Genomic DNA, 19,038 nt, shown 5'->3' with positions numbered 1-19,038 from the left:
GAACAGCATGTGCAAAGTCACAGAGGAACAAAAGGCCAGGCCCCGTTTCAGGAGGCATGAGTTGCTCCCTTCAGCTGGAGCTTAGGATCCGCGTGGTTCAAGTGTAGGCTATGAGTGTGGGCGTGGCATTTGTGATTGTCGTGTGGGAGATGCACAGGAAAGAAATCTGCCAGGAGAGAACAGAAGAGTTGGCTGCTGAGAGGAACTTGAAATTCATAAACCGGAAATACGTGGAAAGTGGACTTAGTCATTCCCCCCTTCACCTTGCTTAGATAGCACTTTTTCCAGAAAGCCTCTTTGTCTCCCCTGGAACCATTGTCCCATTATTGTGCTGATCCTAACTCTGTTTGCTTTTTGGCTTGCCCTCCCTGTGAGCTGGTTGAGGGCAAGGGGCACTCTGCCTCATTCCCTCAGCATCCCCTGTGCCAGCACAGGGCCTGGCATACACGTCGAGGTCCTTGGGCACATGTGTGCCTAGCACCACGTGGCCCGGCTGCCTGTGCACTGGTCCTCACCTGCCGAGAGGGTGATGGTGCTGAGCTTCACGCGGTAGAGGTTGCTCCGGACCCGCCACTGCTGCACCATGGGGTAACCCATGGCCTCGTCGTACCTGATGTCTCCTGGGGGAGGAAATAAGGTGGTCACATGACCCAGCATTGAGAGGCCTCTCACTACAACCCCCACCCCACAGCTCTGGGCTCGGAGTAATGGCCACCTCGCATAGGCCAGTAGAGGCTCAGACTTAGGGTGACAGCTCTCACTGAGGCCAACAATTTTAAGTAGAGCCTTGATTTCAGCCTCAACCTTGCTTTTTCTCTGTGCTCAGTAGCTTGCAAGGGCCTCTCACCCTGCAAACAAGAGTAACCCTGGGTCAGATTTACGCCCCACCTACACCTGAACAAGCTACAAGTTGGTAACTTGCTACGAGGCACTGATCATCTACGAGCCTTCATTTCACCATCTGATACTGCAGCCCTCATTTCATGGGCATACTGTAAGAGTCAGATAAAATAATAGAAGTGGAAGCACTTTGGTCATTTACAAAAGCTGTATGCTACAACGGGTCAGCCAACGACAGCCATTCACACCTATTGCTTATGACTGCATTTACACTACAATGGCACAGCTGAGTACTGGTGACAGAGACTGTACTGTCTGCAAAGCCTATCACATTTCCTATCTAGTCCTTCACGGAGTTTGCTGACCTTTGGTGTTGATCATTGTTTCCCCATATGCAAAACACACACATACACACATTCCAAGTAAGATTGAAAAACAGTGGTAAGATGAAGCTAAACTTCTCCCCCAGCCTCTAAATGATCATTTCTCAGTGCCCTGAATGGGCTAATAAGCATTTTAAAGCTCCACAAAGAGGCAGCTTCCTTGATGCTTCCTTGACCAAGTTGTTGGTAGCACTAGGTGCTGCCCAGCCAATTCTGACTCCGTGACCCTGTCTGACACAGTAGCGCTGCCCGTAGGGTTTTCTTGCTGTAATCTTTACAAAAGCAGATTGCCAGATCTTTCTCCCTCAGAACCACTGAGTAGGTTTGAACTACCAACCTTTGGATTGGCAGCCAAATCCTTAACCTTCTTTGACTCTGGAACCCCCTTTTGCATACAATCCACTTAAACTCATGTTCCGTAGAATACAGTGGTTAGAAATGAAAAATAAACAGATGCAAAGCAAAAGAAAATGCTACCAAATGGTTAATTTTGGGTGGTGGGTGTATGGATGATTCTAATTTTCTGATTAATATTCATCTCCATTTTCTAATTTCCCTACCCTAAGCACTTAAAACTCTCTTTTATAATCAGAAAAAAAAATCCATAAAAAGGAAATGCGAGTCCCATCCGCAGTTATTATTACTGTTGTTCTGTATCTGCCTTCTAGAGCCTCTGCAGAGGCAGGCACATTTTCTAGCTGTTGTCTTGTCCCCTGGTGAGGAGGCACTTACTGAGATATTTGATACCAAGATTAAAATGAGAATCTCATTGGAACAAATGATTTCTTCCTGGACATTACTGCTGTATTAAAGTTGTCCATTACTGTCAACTCTTTTTTTTTTTTTTTTAACTCTCTCTCTCTCTCTTTAGCCTTTTCAGGAATGATATAATTTTTTTTTAGAGGCTTTCATTTTGAAGTAAAATATTCATGATCCCCAAAGATACGTCCACTGCAATGAAGGCATTTTGTTACAAATATGTCCTCTCTGTTTATCCATTCTGCCTCTTTTGTCCTTCCTTTGCAAAGTCTAGGGAGGGGAGAGAGGGTGGCCAGAAGAAGGAGAGGGCTAGGTTTCTGACTAAAGGCAGAGCAAACAGGCTGCACAGGGAGACTCAGACACCAATGCCCACCTACTACTGCTGCCCAGACGCAGAGCAGGCTGGGAGAGGTGCAGCAGCTGAGGGTCATCCCTGGCTGAGGCGGGCAGGACGTCCCGAGGCAGCCTGTCGATGCAGCTCTTTTCTCTTGGAGCATCACGCGCCAAAGTTAAAGCACTGCTTCCGATCATCAGTCATTTATAAAACCATCATCCCTGTCCTTTATCCCATCCTTGGGCCTCCCCATAAGTGAGCATCACTCCATCCCTTGCTTTCCCCACCCCTGGTCCTTCCTGGTTTCTGGCCTGAATATAAGCTCCCCCAGTGCAATGTCAGCTCTGTTTAAGCCTGGCACGCAGTAGGCATGCAATAAATAGCTATCACTTGACTCCCTCACTCTCATCCTGATTCTGATCATAAACCGATTTCTGACCCTCATCTTATGCAAGTCCATCCCAGATCCCCACCTGGGAATAGGATTGGGAGGAAGCTCTAGCATGGAGGGAGTGTTTTCCTGATAAGTTTTTTTAAAAAATTACTCACTATGGGAATGGAACAGTTTTCTACTTAGGACACATACAAAGATCCCCAAGTCCAAACAAATAACGAATGATTCCTACCACAAACGGAGAACCACAACGTGCCGAGCAAGTTACATATCTAATCTCCGTTTCTCTCACAGTCACCCTGAAAACTGAAGGTTATGCCACCATTTTTTCAGAGGGGAAAACAGGCTTACAAAGGGAGACTGCCCAAGGACACGCAAGGGTCGGTGACAGATTCGGAGTCCTTTCCATTCCAGCAGAGCACCTCCCCATGGACCATGGAGACGTCTGCCTTCGGAGGGACTGCACTCCGTGTCACTGGGAGGGTCCACAGAGGGATCATTCAGCAGGGACCCTGCAGCCTCAGTGTCTCATCAGTAAGGAGGCTGGCACTACAGGCCATCTCAGCTCTGAAATTCTATGATGCTATGTAAAATGAACATTAGGAGGGCACAACACACTTTTTAAGTCTATGATTTCATGTGGTCTACATCTAGGGCCCTCTCTGGAGCAAGATGGGGCAGGAAGGTGACAGTGGATGAGCTACTGCTTTCGGAGTGAAGACCAGCTGGGTGTAAGTAAGGTGGAAGGAGCTGTGGTGACGCATGCCGAAGGCGTTCACTGCTAACCACAAGGGTGGCGCTTCAAACCCACCTGCCACTCTGTGGAAGGAAGACTGGCAATCGACTTCTGTAAAGATTTAACACTTTAGAAACCCAATGGGGGTCACTATGAGTTGGAACCGACTCAATGGCAGTGGTTTTTTTCTTTTTTTCTTTCTGGTTTGGGTTTAAGTCCTGACTCAACTATAAATGAGCCATGTGACCTTAGATAAGTTATATGACCTCTTTACCAGTTTAAAGGGGACAATAAAGCCCTTGCAGGGTTACATGGATTAATAACACACGCAAAGTGCCTGGTACACAGGAGGCCCTCAGCCTACGTGGCTGTCCTCCTTCACATCATTGCACAGGAAAGGCCCATGGAGCTGCACAAGGGCAAGGTCCCCCAGAGCTTGAGAGTGTCAGCAGGATTTAAACCTCGGTGTGGCACACTGCAGGGGTCTTGCCTGGGGGAGGACTTCCCTGCCGGGGAGGCAGCTCCACCATCCCTCAGGGTGGTCATTCTCCCTGGGCAGTGAGCGAGGCCCCAGCCTCTGAACCACAAAGGCAGGTGCAGGGCTCTTATATGTTAGGAAAGTCCCTGCGAAAAAGGGTAGCAGAAGAGCTACTAGAAGACAAGGTGGAGCAGAAGGTATTCGGGGAGGGGACAAAAGAATCGGGCATCAGAAAAACTGCCAAGTCGAGCTTCACAGTGAGGGATGTAGGACTGGTGGGACCCTGCAGAGTGGAGTGTAAAGGACAAAATGCACGGAGTCTTGGCACCTGGGTTCTGCTCCTGGCAGACATGCTCTTTGACCTTGGGCTGGTCCCTTCACCTCTTTAAGTCTAGATTCCTCATCGACCTAATGGTAATAAAAATATCCATCCTACAGCATGGTCAAGACCAAAAAGAAGCCGTGTAACTAAAGTTCTGCTTAAGGGGGAGAGCTCTGGTTTGAGGAATCCACTGCTTTACTTTAGAACCATTGAAAAATGAACCAACAAAACAAAATAGTGAAATGAAAAATAAATTAAAAAAACCCACAACTCAATAAAAAGTCAGAAAATTGTCTATGAGAGTGACACTTCCTGTTGAGACTCAGACATCGAAGCCGAGACTTCTCACAAGAGGGTTTTCCTAGTGTCAGAGACTCCTTCCCAGATGGTGCCTGCCCATAGGACAGAGTCTCAGGGAGGCCCCTCGTTCAGCACAGGCTGTAGCAGACGCCCGAGAAATGGCAGGTTCCTTTCCCATCCTCCCCTTCACAGAGGGGGAGTCCTGGCCGGCCCATCTGGAATCTGCTGAGGATGGGCTACTGCACCTGGACACCAGTCTGGCTGTGGAGACTGGGGCTGGCCCCACCTGTCTGTCTTACCGGTGAGCAGCTGGAGGTCGGGGAGGGGCTCGGAGAGGACCCCGCGGCACTGCTCCTCCACCGGCAGCGGGATCACCAACAGCCCGTCGGCCAGCTGGGGGAAGTCCTTGATGAAGTTGTTCTCCCTGTGGAGAGGAGCAGAGAGACACTGCCGAAACAAGGAGGTAGGGGGCTGCAAGGCAGAGAGGCGGGGAGCTGGTGTCAGAGAACCAGCAGAGAGACCGGCCCCCGCTGACGAACTGCCTTCCGTAACGCCTCGGCTCCCGGAAAACCCGCTCTGATAACATGGTGGTTACAACAGGCTCTGAAATCAGACAAGCTGGGGTGCAAACCTGCCCTCACCACTTAGAGCTGCATGATCTCGAGCAAACCACGGTACCTCTTGGAACCTCAGTCTCTTTCTCTACAGGATGAGACTTAGATCTCAGAGCTGTTGTAATGAGGTGAAGCTGCCAATTGCTTAAGACACTGTCTGACACTCTGAACTGTTATGTGGCTGCTGGGTGTCCCCCTGAATAAGCAATGACAGTGGTGAACCAGGATGTGAGGGAATTGGAAACAGTGTGGAGTGCTTGAAGAACAGGGGTAAGTTAAGCTCTAGAGAAGGCCAGAAAGGGCCCTAAGGGATCTTTCACATAAAACATCTTTCTTTTACAAATGGGGAAACTGAGGCTGTAGCAGGGAAGCGATTTGCTCAAGGAAAACTGATGGGTTAGACTCAGACCCAGGTCTCTCTACTAGGCTGGTGCTCTTCTCCTTGCCCTGACTTCTTCAGGGACCTCTATCCCTACCCTGTAGGGCTGTCCCTGGGAACAGCAGACACACACTTTCTGCGTGATTTCAGGGGACAGAATCCTGAACAGAGGTAGCTTTTAGGGAGTAGTGGTGGACAGTGCATCTGAAAATGGGAACAGCTTGTCAAGAGAGGTGGCAAACTAACTTCCTGTTAGTAATGACGTACAAGCTGGAAACTCGATAGCCACCTGGCATTCAGGGTGTCGAGGGCATTTCTCTATTAAATCTGACTTGAGAGCTCTTCATACTCAGAGATTCTCAGAGTTAATGACGCAGACCTAATAGGTGGTAGAGTTGGGATTTGAACCGAGGTCTGTTAGATTTCATACCTGGTGCCTTTGATCAGAAAGGTGAAGGACTGGTAAGGTAAGGGGCTGGTCCTGGAACCATCTCCCAGTTTTGTCTGCACGTGTATATTTCAGCCTGCTATTCAGTGCCTGTGTGTGTGACCAGGTCTGTCTACGTATGTGATTATGGGCTCTCCCTAGGTATTATGGTTGACCTTTGGTTTGTCTGCAAACCTGGGAGTGTGGAACAGCCATGTGAATACAAAAAGGCAGCCTGGTTGGTCGTGGCTGATGGAAGTGCCACCAAGTAGGATTAACACTAGCCAGGATCTAAGGGACTAAGTCCCCCTTGTGAGGTGGAGTCCGAGGCTGCAGCTCTTCCTTCAAAGATAGATGAGGGTGGAGGGGTGCTCCCATGTCCTAGTCACTCAGCTAACATGCACTGAGCACACACCATGGCTTGAGCCCTGTGCTGAAGGCTGTGACCCACATTTAGCTGGTGCTAATTCATTCTTGTCCTCAAGTTCCCCTAGTGTAGTGGGGGAGACAACACAGTGGCCATGCATAACAATCAGTGTAGCAAGCTGTCTGCAATCTAGGGGATTAGGAGGGGGCTAGATGCTTCTGGGCAAGAGTTCCTTCCCTATAAGACCCTAAGCACTTTTTCTGTGTGGTGGGAGAGGCTAGGGGAGGGTGAAGGGGTAGCAATTGGTCTGAAGCCTGCTAACACCACATCCTAGCTGAGTAAGTAACCTGAAGCAAACCACTCAGGCCTCAGTTTTCTCATCTGTAAAATGGGGATCACTGTAACTACTCAGCCTCCTTAGGGAAACAATCATGATAATAGCCTTTCATTGAACACCTACTGTGCACCAGGTACCGACTCCCCAGCACAACCCTACGGAGCAGGTGCTGCTCGGATCCGCAGTTTCCAGATGGAGAAGGTGAAGCACAAATTCATTAGGTAACTACTCAAGGCCATATAGCAGGGACGTGGTCCATCCCTGGCAGTCTGCCTCCCGACCCCACACTCTAGACAACTCCTCGGGTGCAGGTTGCTAAAGGCCCTGCCTATGAGACCCGTGGGCTGTCAAAGATGGAAGAGCCTTCATGGCCATGGGCATACTGAGCCCAGCGAGGCTGTGGTTCATTACAACTGACCACCCACCTGTGTGACCTCACTGGCTCCTCCCACCAACACCATGAGATGGGCATGATTATATGCCCCGTTTAACCAGTGGGGAAATGGAGGCACCAGGAAGGACTGATTTTCTTGGACTTAGTGAATTTGGGGAGAGATCAAGGCTATCATTTTGTACTTTACTAGTAGCAGGTCTCCATTTCAAATCATATCTTAAAATAGTTTTTAAATTGTAGAGGCGGAAGGCTGTGCCACCTTCTCTGCCCCCACGTCCTTCTCATCCTAACCCTCTGCCTCTGGGAAGGCCAGGCATGGCTCTGTGGCAACTCTGGTCCCAAAGGGACAACGGGAAACAACATAGTGGGCACCTCAGGGCAGAGGGGCATAAGGCCCCTTCTGCTTGGAGGGAGGTGCTCCCTCTGAGCTTCTGGGGAGTAGAGAGGGTCCTGAGAAAGCGCAGAAAAGGAGGAGAAGACAGAAGGGTGGGCAACAGCAGGGCGGTGTGGGAGGCTAGGAGGGTGGCAGGTGAGGCAGAAGCCCTGAATGGCAAGACAACAACAGTAAAGACCAAGGACCATCTCTGGGCAATCGGCCCCTATGCCAGCAGTTTGGGCCATGGCCCCAAGTCATGTGTCACCTCTGCCAGCAGAGGGCGCCCAGGGCCTTCACATCAATCAGCTATTCTGGGAGGCAAAACACAGATGGGGAAGGAAAGCAGGGAAAGTTTCACTGTGCTGAGCACCTCAGACAGAACCAACCCACCTGGGAAAGATGACCAGGGAGGTTGGTAGGACACTGCTGGCTAAAACTCAGTTGGTCTGAGACTGGCTGCAGATGTTCAGAGCTCAGGGATGTGTGTGTGTGTGTGTGTGTGTGTGTGTAGTAATAGTTTTGGGTAACTAATCCTAATAATAGGAAGAAGAATGACTATACTTATTATTTATTGGTCATTAGCTATGTTCTAGGTAGTGTGTCAAGATATACATTTTAACTTCATAAGAACTCTGTAAGATTAACTAGTGCTATTATTGCATTTAGATGAAGAAATGGAGGTTCTGGGAAGGTTAATAACTTGTCCAACCAAAGTCCATAGTTAGGAAACAGACGGTGGCCATGTCCACATTCTAACCAATCTAGCTTAACTTGGAGCCTGGCACTTGGCAAATACATTCTCAGTCAATCAGTCCAGTGCCTGTGCCCTTGATCGCTGGGACAGCCATATTCATTTCGAGAAGAGACCAGGCAGTTCTTAGTTGTTTGTCTCCAGGATGGAGAGAGCGTCTGTGTTCACGGATGAGCTGTATATATGTATCTGCGTGTGTGTGCGTAAGTGAATCTTGTGTTTCAAATAGCAACAGGACCGCTGTTTCTTCAGACAAATATCCCCCAAAAGATATCTATAAAAACGGTTCAATCTCAGTTGGCATTAAATGGAAATGAGTCATCAAAATTTGGAAATAGTGCATCCTAGGCCCCAGGGACTCAGACAGACTCTGGGAGTGAGCTGTCTTATTTGTTCCAGAATCATTTATGCTGTGAATGGTTAATACGTTCAGCTGCTAACTAAAAGGTTAAAAGTTCAAGTCCACCCAGGACGTCTTGCAAGAAAGCCCTAGTGGTCTACTTACAAAAAATGACCCATTAAAGAGCCTAAGGAGTCCAGTTCTACTCTGCAATACATAGGGTCACCATGCATTGTAATCAACTAGATGGAAACTGGTTTCCCTGTCATGCTCTAGATACTGTTCTGGGTACTAGGGACCCAAGTGGAAACTCAGAGGAGGTGCCTCCATTCATGAAGAATAGCAGAGAATACAAAAGCCACAAGGCCTTTCAAAACCCATTCAAGACCTATTCCTTCTATCTCATCTTCTGAGGCATTGCCCCGGACTCCTGTTCTCTGATCACTAGAGTTCCTTTGGTGGGCTAGAGTGCTCCTAGGGGCCAGTGCTCCCTTCCTCCACAGGGCCTTGCTTGAGATTTGCCCTCTCTGTAGAAAGCTCTTCACCTTGCTCTGTGCCTGGCCAACTCATTCAGACCACACAGTAGTGCAGTGCCTCTGAGAGGTCCCCTGTTCCTCCCTCCCAGTAGCTTTCTCTTTGCTGCCAGAAAGCTTCCCATTTCCTGACCACCAGCTCAGTGACCCCTGGGCCCTCTGTCTAAAATCCAGAAGTACTCAAGAGAGACCTTGTTTGGTATCTGTCACCCTACTAGACTGTAAGCTCTGTGTGGGTCAAGACAATGCCTGTCCCATTTACTGCTGTCTCCCCAGGGAGACCTGGCACATGCCTGGCACAAAGAACAAAGCTGATGCTCAATGAACATCTGTTGAGGAAATGAAGGCAGAGAACTCAGAAAAATCAGTAATGTGTGCATGACCCAAATATATATACATATATGTATACACACACACACATACATATATATTAATTGTATAAACAAAATTTGCCATTTTAACTATTTTCAAGTGTATAATCAGTGGTATTTATCATACTTACAGTGGTGTGTGATCATCATTATTTGTTTCCAAAGCTTCTTCATTCATCACTCAAATCAGAAAGTCGTACTCCTAATGCAATAACTCTCTATTCCTACCTCACCCCAGTCCATGATAACTAGGCTACTTTTTGTCGTTATGTCTTTGTCTAGTCTAGGTATTGCATATATATGGGATCATACAACACGAGTCCTTTTGTGTCTGACTTATTTCACTTAGCATAATGTTTTCAGGTTCATCCATGAATAACCTACATCTTTTGATAGAGGCTTTTCTGATATTTTGCCCAAGGGTCCCTCCCAGCAAGCTTCAGGGTCCAAGGGGTATTGAGAATTTGAGTCTGGAATTCTAGCTCTTCAACTAGAAGCTTCAAAAACCTATTTCCTTTCCTTCTTTAATTTCCTAAGGGTTTGGACACCCTGGATTCCATGGAGTTTAGACAGAGGGGCCAGGGGTCACTGAGCTGGTGGGGACTAGATGGAAAAGATGATCTCCCTGAGCAAGTTGGTCAGGTCTCCACTCATGGTGAGAATGTATGTATTTGTGTGTCCACGTTGGGGCAGAGGCAAGGTGGGGGAGGAAAGCAGCAGGAAGTAACAAGGTTGGGCAATCTACTTCCGTAGTGATACCGCCTCAGAAACCCAAAGAGGGGTCGCTATGAGTTGGATCCGACTCAACGGCAGTGAGTTTGGTTTTTGGTTTAGTGTCTTTAATGCCAGATCCTTGTCCTGAATCCCACACTGGATTCTGAATCTCTCTGTGAGCCTCAGAGAGCCCACACCACACCTGGCTCACAGTGCATGTCCCATCAGCATCTGCTGGACCTGTGTCAAGGCCAGGAGCAGGCTCTCTATCCTCCACACCACCTGCTTAGGACGCTAACTGGTGCAAACCCACAGCACACTGCCACTGAGGATGCCACTACATCCAGCTGCATTTGGATCAGCCAGGCTGACAATAACAACAAGCAAAGGGAGCTGGCTCCTCCCCCACCCTCTCCCACCCCTTCCTCCGGGTCTTTGCTCCTTCCCTCCTGCCTCCATTTAAGAATATGTGTGAGTGTTTTGGATACATTAGTACACAGCCACCAGCATGTAAGAGCCTATCACCCCTCAGTTCTGGGTAAATTAGCATTTAAATTGAGGTATTTCAGAGAGGTAAATCATCCCAGAGCCAGCCAGAGCTGTCTGCAGCCTTTGCTTAGTGAAGGGAAGGCATGACGTCTTTGCCTGGGAGCTGAGAGTTTTCAGGGAAGGGTCACTCTCCCTGCCTGCCTCTCTTGGCTTTCTCTTGGCTGCCCAGCAACTTCCAGAAAGGGTGGCATCAAACTTGCAACCCCGATGAGGATGTCTCTCCTGTTTTAAACTTTGTCCCATCCCTGTCCTCCAACTGAACTGAGCCTTTCTGCCAAATGAGAGAGATGACTTTGGCTGAGTTGTGGTTTCCTCCATACTAAGAAGTCGAAAGACTTGTGTTCTCATTTTGACTGTGTCCCTGTCTGGCAGTATGATTTGGAGAAGCCACTCTCCATCTCTGGAACCAAGGGTTGGGGGACTGATGCGATAGGTTTATTTTTCTGATCTTCAGGTTGGGAGGCATTGGGCTGGATTTTGTAGCTGACCTGCAGGTGCTGGAGTCAGCAGGGTCCACTGGTGACTAAGCTGATGATAGCACCTGCTTGTCCAAGCCCACCCTTAGATGATTCCTTTCATAGGCAGTGGTTATAAACATTGTTTTCTTGTGATCTGCTTCTCAATTATGAGTCTTTGTTTAAGTCTTCTGGTCAAGCACTCCAGATTTGTTTATCCTTTCATTCAACCTTCCTTTAATTAATTCCACCTATCTTTACTACTGTGTGACAGGCATTGGACACACAACAGTAAGATGACCTCTGTGCTCAAGTCATGCAAGACCTAGTAGGAGACACGTAAGTGTGCAAATGTCTCAGCAAATGTGTATAAGATGAATAGTGTTTTTGAAAATATTAAGCTGAAGCATTTTTCATTCCCATTAAGTCAGATTTGTCCATGGCTCCCACCTCAAAATCAATAGGATTCACATCTTCAGTGGAAAAGCAGATATCAACTAGAAGAAAAGAGGGTCGTTGTTCAGCTTTGCATCTCAAAGAAGACTTTGTAGTGTCTCCAGCCAGACAATAGTTTGAAAGTCAGCCTGTGTGAGAGCGAAGGTCCCCTTATATATCAAAAGCCAGGCCTGGCTGACTCAGATCACAGTGGTTTATTTTAATGTATAGATGGTGCAGGCTATGACCTCAGGGAGTTCCCACCAGACAGGAAAAGGAAGTAGAAAGCCCTGCTTTCTGCCACTGTTGCCAGGAGGAATTGCTGAAGAGAGAAGCTAAGAGGCCAAGAACTCAGACATGAGTGTCTTGACAACTCTCCTTCTGGCTTCTAGGAAGCCACCCCCTCCCTCTACAACACTCATCTCAATCACAGGGTTTTGCCAACAAGTGCTTCAGATACCAGGATAGGGTTTGTGGCAAACCTCAGTGCAAGAGAGCTGGGGCTATGGGGTTTGCTTACCCAGACTCAAAGAATCATCTAGGGAGTTTGTGAGCACCTTCATCCAACAAGCCAAAGGAAGCTCCCCAGCAGAACTGCAGTAGATGAGAGAGAGGTGTGAAGGAAGCCCCCTGAATCCTGCACCCAAAGTGTAGAGAGCAGTCAAGATTTCTCGGCATGATTTCCCAGCCCCTATGAAGGCAGTGATGGTGGGGTTGTTAGGCCTGAAATTCAAGGGAGCTTCAATGTGTGGGGAGCTCACGACTTTGCATTTGACAAGGGGTTCCAACACATTGACTCTCCTTCCATAACACAATGTCCACCAGTACAAAGACCTGGAATTGCAGTCAACCAAGAGATCCCATAGTGAATGCCAGAGAGGACCCTGCAAGCCACAAGTGTTTCAGAGTCCTCTGCCCATCTGCCTGCATCTGCTGCCAAGTTGGGAGGGAGAGGGGACTGCTTGATAAGGAGACACAGGGCTGGTGTGGAGTCCAACTTTGAATGGACTGGATATTTACCCTAAAGAGGATGTTTTATACCTTTAATTGGCAAGTTGATTTTTTTTTTTTTTTTTTTTTGCTATGAGTGAGATGGAAGTTTAGGGCAAGGTTATATCAGTTGTGGAAAAATAAGAAAAATAAGAAAACTGTATCATTTTGCATGACTGAGTTATCATAAACAAATTTTTGAAATTTTACTTGTGTAAATATGATTATCAGTTAAAGTTTAGTAGAGGAAGTTCAGGATCCAAGGAAGTATAGATGAGGGGCACCTTACTAATGCAGACTTAGAAAGGGTGGCAAGGTTTCCTGGAGGAGGTGAGATATAACAGATTGGGGGTGGTTATCCAGGTTAGACAGGGAAGGGAGGTGGGTCCAGGTAGAAAGAATAACAAAAATCCAAAGGGATACTACTATGTATAAGTGTGTGTGTGCGTAAGGGAGACAAAAAGTCGGGGTGGGGAACACTCAAATAACATTTTGGAAACTGCAAGAAGCTAAGACTCCAGATGGCTGAAGCACAGTGTGAAAGGCAGGGATGGGGCTGGAAAGGGCAAGCAGAGTCTTCCCAGTCATACTGAGGACACAGATTTAATTCTGCGAGCCAGTAGTAGGCTTTGTGAAGGGTTTTAAGTAGGAGAGTGGCACCATCATCTTGGCGCTTTAGATAGATTGCCTAGCCCCCGAATAGCTAAAACAATGTTGAAAGAGAATAACAAGGTAGGAAAACTCACATGTCCTGATTTTAAAGCCTACTATACAACTGCTAATCAGAAGGCTAGCGGTTCAAACCCACCAGCTTCTCTGTGGAAGGAAGACTGGGCAATCTACTTCTGCAAAGACTTACTGTCTTGGAAATCCAATGGGGGTTGCTATGAGTAGGAATTGACTTGTTGGCAGTGAGTTTTTTTTTTTTTTTTTTTTTTAATATAGCTGCAGTAATCAAAACAGTCTGGTACTAGTATAACAATAGACACAAAGACCAATGGAATGAATTGAGAATCCAGATATAAACCCACACATCTATGATCAACAGATTTTTGACAACGGTAAGTGTGTTAGATGGAGAAAGAAGTGTCTTCTCAATAAATGATTCTGGGAAATTGGATTTCCACAGGCCGAAAATGTAACAGGATCCATGCCTCACACCAAGCACAAAAACAAATTCAAAATGGATTAAGGACCTAAATGTGCAAACTAACACCATGCAATTCTTAGAAAAATAAGCAAGGATAACGCAATCCGGTCTAACTTTGAACAACAGATTTATGTAATGCGATAATAAAGGCACAAACAACAAAAGACCAAATAAATAAGACTTCACAAAAATTAAAATATATTGTTCATCAAAACAAGAAAGTGAAAAAGCAAGCTATCACACTAGGAGAATATCTTCAGAAACCATGTATCTGACAAGAATCAAATAACCAAAAAATATAAAATTTTGACAACAACAAAAGGACAATGACCCAGTCATAAAATGGGCAAAGGACTTGAGTAGACATTTCACCAAAGAGGACATTCAAGTGGCCACTAAACATGAAAAGATGCTAAGTGTCATCAGCCATCAGTGATGCAAATCAAACCCACAATGAGATGCCATTTTATTTCCATAAGGATGGCTAACATTAAACAAACAAAACCCAGACAATAACAAATGCTGGTGAGGATATGGGGAAACTGAAATCTTTATCCACTGCTGGTGGGAATGCAAAATGGTACAGCCACTGTAGAAAACAGTGTGGCAGTTCCTCAGAAAATGAAAAATAGAACTACCATTTGACCAAGCAATTCCATTCCTAGGTATATATACCCAAAACAGAGATGGGCTGACAGCTAGCAAAGGTGGAAAGGAGCAGAAGGACTTCTCAGGTGGGCCCCGGCATACCTGGTCTGTGGTACAACCATGGGCCCATGTCACTGAACAGGAGGTTTGCAGAGGCTCTGGTGCTTAGTGGTAAGGGCATGTGGGGGAGACAGCCCTGGGGTCTGAGAAGCAGAGATTCAAAAATAGACTTGTACACCAATGTTTATTTCAGCACGATTCACAATAGCCAAAAAGTGAAACAACCTAAATGCCCATCAACAGATGAATGGAGAAACAAAATGTGGTACATACACCATGAAATACTACTCAGCCAGTAGGAGAAAGGAAGTCTTGATACATGCTACAGTATGTGCTACTATGGATGGATCTTAAAGACATTGTGCTGACTGCAATAAGCCAATCATAAAAAGATAAGTAGTGTATGACCTCACTTATATAAAAAGACAAGAAAAGGCAAATGTATAGAGAACACAGATTATTAGTGGTTGCCAGTAACGGGTGGGGGGGGGAAAAAAGGTTAACAGTGATGGAAAAATAGCACTGGTCAAGGGTAGGGTTTCACAGCTAATTATTGTAATTCCTATCAATAAGTTGTCCATTTGTCAAAAGTTGAATTGGCAACACTTATGGAATAGATATATTTACAAGAATGTCAAAAAAAAGGAGTAGCTGCTCAGGCTGCTTGTGTACAACCAAACACCTCACGGGGTTTAGTTCTTTTGTTTGGAGGCTTAGGGTGATGGTTTCATGGGACATCCCAGTCAATTCTCCTAATAAGGTGTTTAGTGCTTCTGTTCTACCTCCTAGTTCACTGGGTATTTCCTGGCATCTTAAAACCTTGCAAATGGCCACCCAAGGCACAATTGGTCAGGAATAGAGGAGGACACAGGATGTGTGGCTAATTGCCTCCATGAACAACTGTTTCTTTTGCCGGGAGACCAGAAGAACTGGATGGTCTGGCTACCTTACTGAACATTTTGATCAAAATTCCATAGAAGAATCCTGAGCAGAAGGGGAAAAATTCAGAACAGAATTTCAAATTCTCATGGACTCTAGACTTTCAGGAACCATGGAGGACGGATGAAGCCCTGAAATTTTTGCCTTGAGGTGATCTTTAAACCTTAAACCAAAAATATCCTCTGAGGTTGTCTTCAAACCAAACATATTTAGTTTAACTAGTAAAAAAGAGGTCTGCCTGGAGCATTATGCTCTTTTAAGAACTATCTTTATGGTGGCGCAGTGGTTAAGGCATTCGGCTGCTAACCAAAAAGATTGGCAGTTTGAACTCACCAGCTGCTCTGTGGGAGAAAGATGGGGCAGTCTGCTTTCATAAAGACGTACAGCTTTGGAAACCCTATGAAGTATTTCTATTCTGTCCTATAGAGTCACTATGAATTGAAATCAACTCGATGACAGTGGGTATATGGGATCAAATTGACAACAACTCAAAAGATTACATAGGAAGCTTAGGGAACTGTGAGTTTATGTTAATGAGGGAGGAACAACTCAGGAGGGTGAGAATGGTTGCCCAACTGGAAAAATGTGATGGATGTGACTAAATTCTACATATAGAAACTGCTGAATTGGTCTATGTGATGCTGGGTATGTCCTCAACAACAACAAAATAAGCAAAAATTAGAGGAAAAAAGAAAAGAAAAAGAAAGATTGCCTGGAGGATGGATTGGGAAAGGAACAAGACTGGAGAGAGAGTCCAGTTAACGAGGTTTGGCAGAAAACCAGACAGGAGATGATGGAGCAATTATACAGCATAATCTGGAGCAGAAACTCAGAATTAGAGAGAACCAGGAAGTGTAACCTACAGGTCTTGGCCATCAATTGCATGTAGTTGGGAGTGGAAGGAGTCATAGGTGATGCTGGGAAGTTGTGAGCCTAAGCCAACAAACCTGTGCCCCTGTGTTAACTCCAGGGTTGTCTCCCCCACATGCCCTTACCACTAAGCACCAGAGCCTCTGCAAACCTCCTGTTCAGTGACATGGCCCAGGGTTGTACCACAGACCAGGTGTGCCGGGGCTCACCTGAGAAGTCCTTGGGCTCCTTTCTGCCTTTGCCAGATGTCAGCCCATCTCAGTTCACCTGCTTGGTGGGATAACCCACAGGAAGGGGGCTGAAACTCAAACAAAATCCCTGGCATTTCACACAACTCAACCACATTCTCTGAGTCATCATTTCCACAAGTGGCAGAACACAGCTCATGACCCAGGCTTTCAGGGCTGTTTCAATAATCACGGATGTGAAGTTGCTTCACTAGCTGTGCAGTGGCCCAAACAGATGTGGCCATTCTTATCTCAGCCATGCTCAGAAATGGTAAGCATTACTCTTCCAATTAGATTGGGGATGAGAGGGTGGCTAGGCAAATAAGTGACTTAGTTAAAGGGCTCCTAGGATTTTTTTTGTGTGTGTTTTTTGCAGGACAAGGCTGGCTACTAACCAATACTCCTGACTTTGAACCAAGAGATTCTTCCATGTTCTTTGCATGTTCCTCGCATTCTTTGCACATTCTCCAAGGCATGTTACATGCCAGATGCCCCTTTGAAATGTGAACTCTTTCAAAACAGGTGCTGTGTCTGATACATCTTTGTAACCTCTGCAGAGCCCTCTTGGGGCTTCACAGATAGAAGCTGTGTCATCTCCAAGACGTCGGCCCTGAACCTCTCCATTGGAGTGGACACCTGTCTTCTTCCACTGCAATTGGCTTTGGCTCCTATCTCAAGATCATGCTCTCTGCTAGGCATGGTGAGTCTCTGCACATCTGTCTCAGCCTCAAACTCTGTAGTTCTCTGTTGCAGGGATCTGGCTGATTCTCCCCTGCCTCAAGCTCTTCCCTTCCCCACACTCTGATGCCAGTGTCTAACATAGACCCAGCACATAATTGCTGTCTATCCTGGTTTAGGCTTCCTTCCTCTCTCATGGGGATGACTGCAACAGCCTGATAACTGCACTCTGTCTGCATTCAGCTTTGCTGCCTCCCATCCATTCACCATCCTGAGTCCAGAGCGAATTTCTAAAATGACGGGTCTAATTCACAATATCACTGGCTCCATGTATTAGTTTCCTATTGCTGCCAAAACAAATTACCACAAACTCAGTGGCTGAAAATAACATGCATTCATTATATTACAATTCTGGGGGTCAGAAGCCTGACACAGGATGTTCCGCCTGAAATCAAGGTGCCGGCAGGCTTGTGTTCTTTCTGACAGCTCCAGGAGAGAATCATCACCTAGTTTTCTCCAGCTTCTAGAGACTGCCCACATTCCTTGGCTCAGGATCCTTTCCACCATCTTCCAAGGTAACAAAGCAGAGTCCAGTACTTCTCACATTACATCACTCAGATCTCCTCTTCTGCATCCCTCTTGCACTTTTAAAGACTTACCTACAGGATAATCCCCACATCTAAGATCAGCTGATTTGCAACCCTACTTCCACCTACACCCTTAATTACCGTTTGCCATGCAAGGCAACATATTCACAGGTTCCAAGGATTAAGACGTGGACATCTCTGGGAGGCTATTACCCTGCTGACTGCACCCCAGCTTTCTATTTTTTCCAGGAGGACTGTGTCAATGTCTCTCCCTCCATTTGTGTGGACATGTCCCTTCTTTGTTTCCACAACACCTTGTCCTTCCCCTTCCCCAGCATTTTCACACTGGATTACTGGTCCCTGGTCCTTGCTGACTCTCTCACTGGACCATGAGCACTTGAGGGCAAGGACCACATCTGTCTTACTCCCCACGGTGCTTCAAGCTTGATCCACTGGCTGACACACACACATTGGGACTCAGTAAGTGCTTCTTCAATGAATGAATGAACACTAATTAGCTGAGTGGAAACCTGGGGTGGGGGCAATCCGCTTAGCTGCATCTCCCCCTGCCATGAGCCTAAGTTCATGCCTTATTCATCTCTGCCTCTCTTCCCCTCTCTCCCTTTGTTCCCTAGGCATCTAGCACACAGAATAATATCATTATTAGAGCTATTATCTATTGATTATTTACAATGTGCCAGGCATTATTCCAGGGCTTTGCATATAATATTTCTTTTGCCCTCACAACCACTCCACAAGCTAAGTACTATTACTCTCTCTCTCAATCTCTCTTTTTAATGGGAAAGAAGCAGTATAGAGAAGTTAAATGCATAGAGCTAGTAAGCTGGGATTTGAACAGTTTTAACACCACATTCTCAAAAACAGTGTATGAAACACTAGTGCATATTTACTTTTGCCCCTAAATGAAAAGCTGAAAAGCAAAGGTGGACTCATTGAAAACACCAGAGCTAGGTGAATGTCAGCCGCAGCGATCCAGGTGAGACGAGGGAACTCAAGCATGCCCAAAGCAGCAGGGTGGGAGAGTGGGAGAAAGGGGATTAAAAGGCCCAGGAACCTGGACAGAGGAGCAGTCAGCTGCAGGGACCCAGATAAGGGTGGTACGAGAGGTTTCAAATAGGGAGACAAACTTGTCTGTCAGTTTGTCCTACCGTGGTGACGTGTTGATGTGAGTTTTGAGGCTGAGCCACTGGTGTTTCAAACCCAGCAGGATGCACATGGTGCACAGGTATCAGCCCAGCTTACAGACTGAGACAGACTAGGAAGAAGGAAGAGGCCATCCA

At 46.6% G+C, this 19,038-nt stretch overlaps 1 protein-coding gene across 1 annotated transcript in view; it reads right to left on the bottom strand.

Annotated features, from left to right (window-relative positions):
- The window catches only part of ASTN2 (astrotactin 2), a 1,259,674-nt gene that overhangs the window by 382,440 nt on the left and 858,196 nt on the right, over positions 1–19,038 (bottom strand). Inside the window, exons 16-17 of the mRNA XM_042780380.1 lie at positions 4,846–4,970; positions 516–620 (exon numbers count right to left, since the gene is read on the bottom strand). Of these exons, the coding sequence (XP_042636314.1) occupies positions 516–620; positions 4,846–4,970 (230 nt within the window). The remainder of the gene's footprint in view (positions 1–515; positions 621–4,845; positions 4,971–19,038) is intronic.

Source organism: Orycteropus afer, unplaced genomic scaffold (assembly GCF_000298275.1).
Source record: "Orycteropus afer afer isolate SDZICR_OR568_19922 unplaced genomic scaffold, OryAfe1.0 scaffold00037, whole genome shotgun sequence".
Lineage (NCBI taxonomy): Eukaryota > Metazoa > Chordata > Mammalia > Tubulidentata > Orycteropodidae > Orycteropus > Orycteropus afer.
The sequence above is the reverse complement of the archived record's forward strand: the minus strand, read 5'-3'. Positions and strand labels throughout refer to the sequence as shown.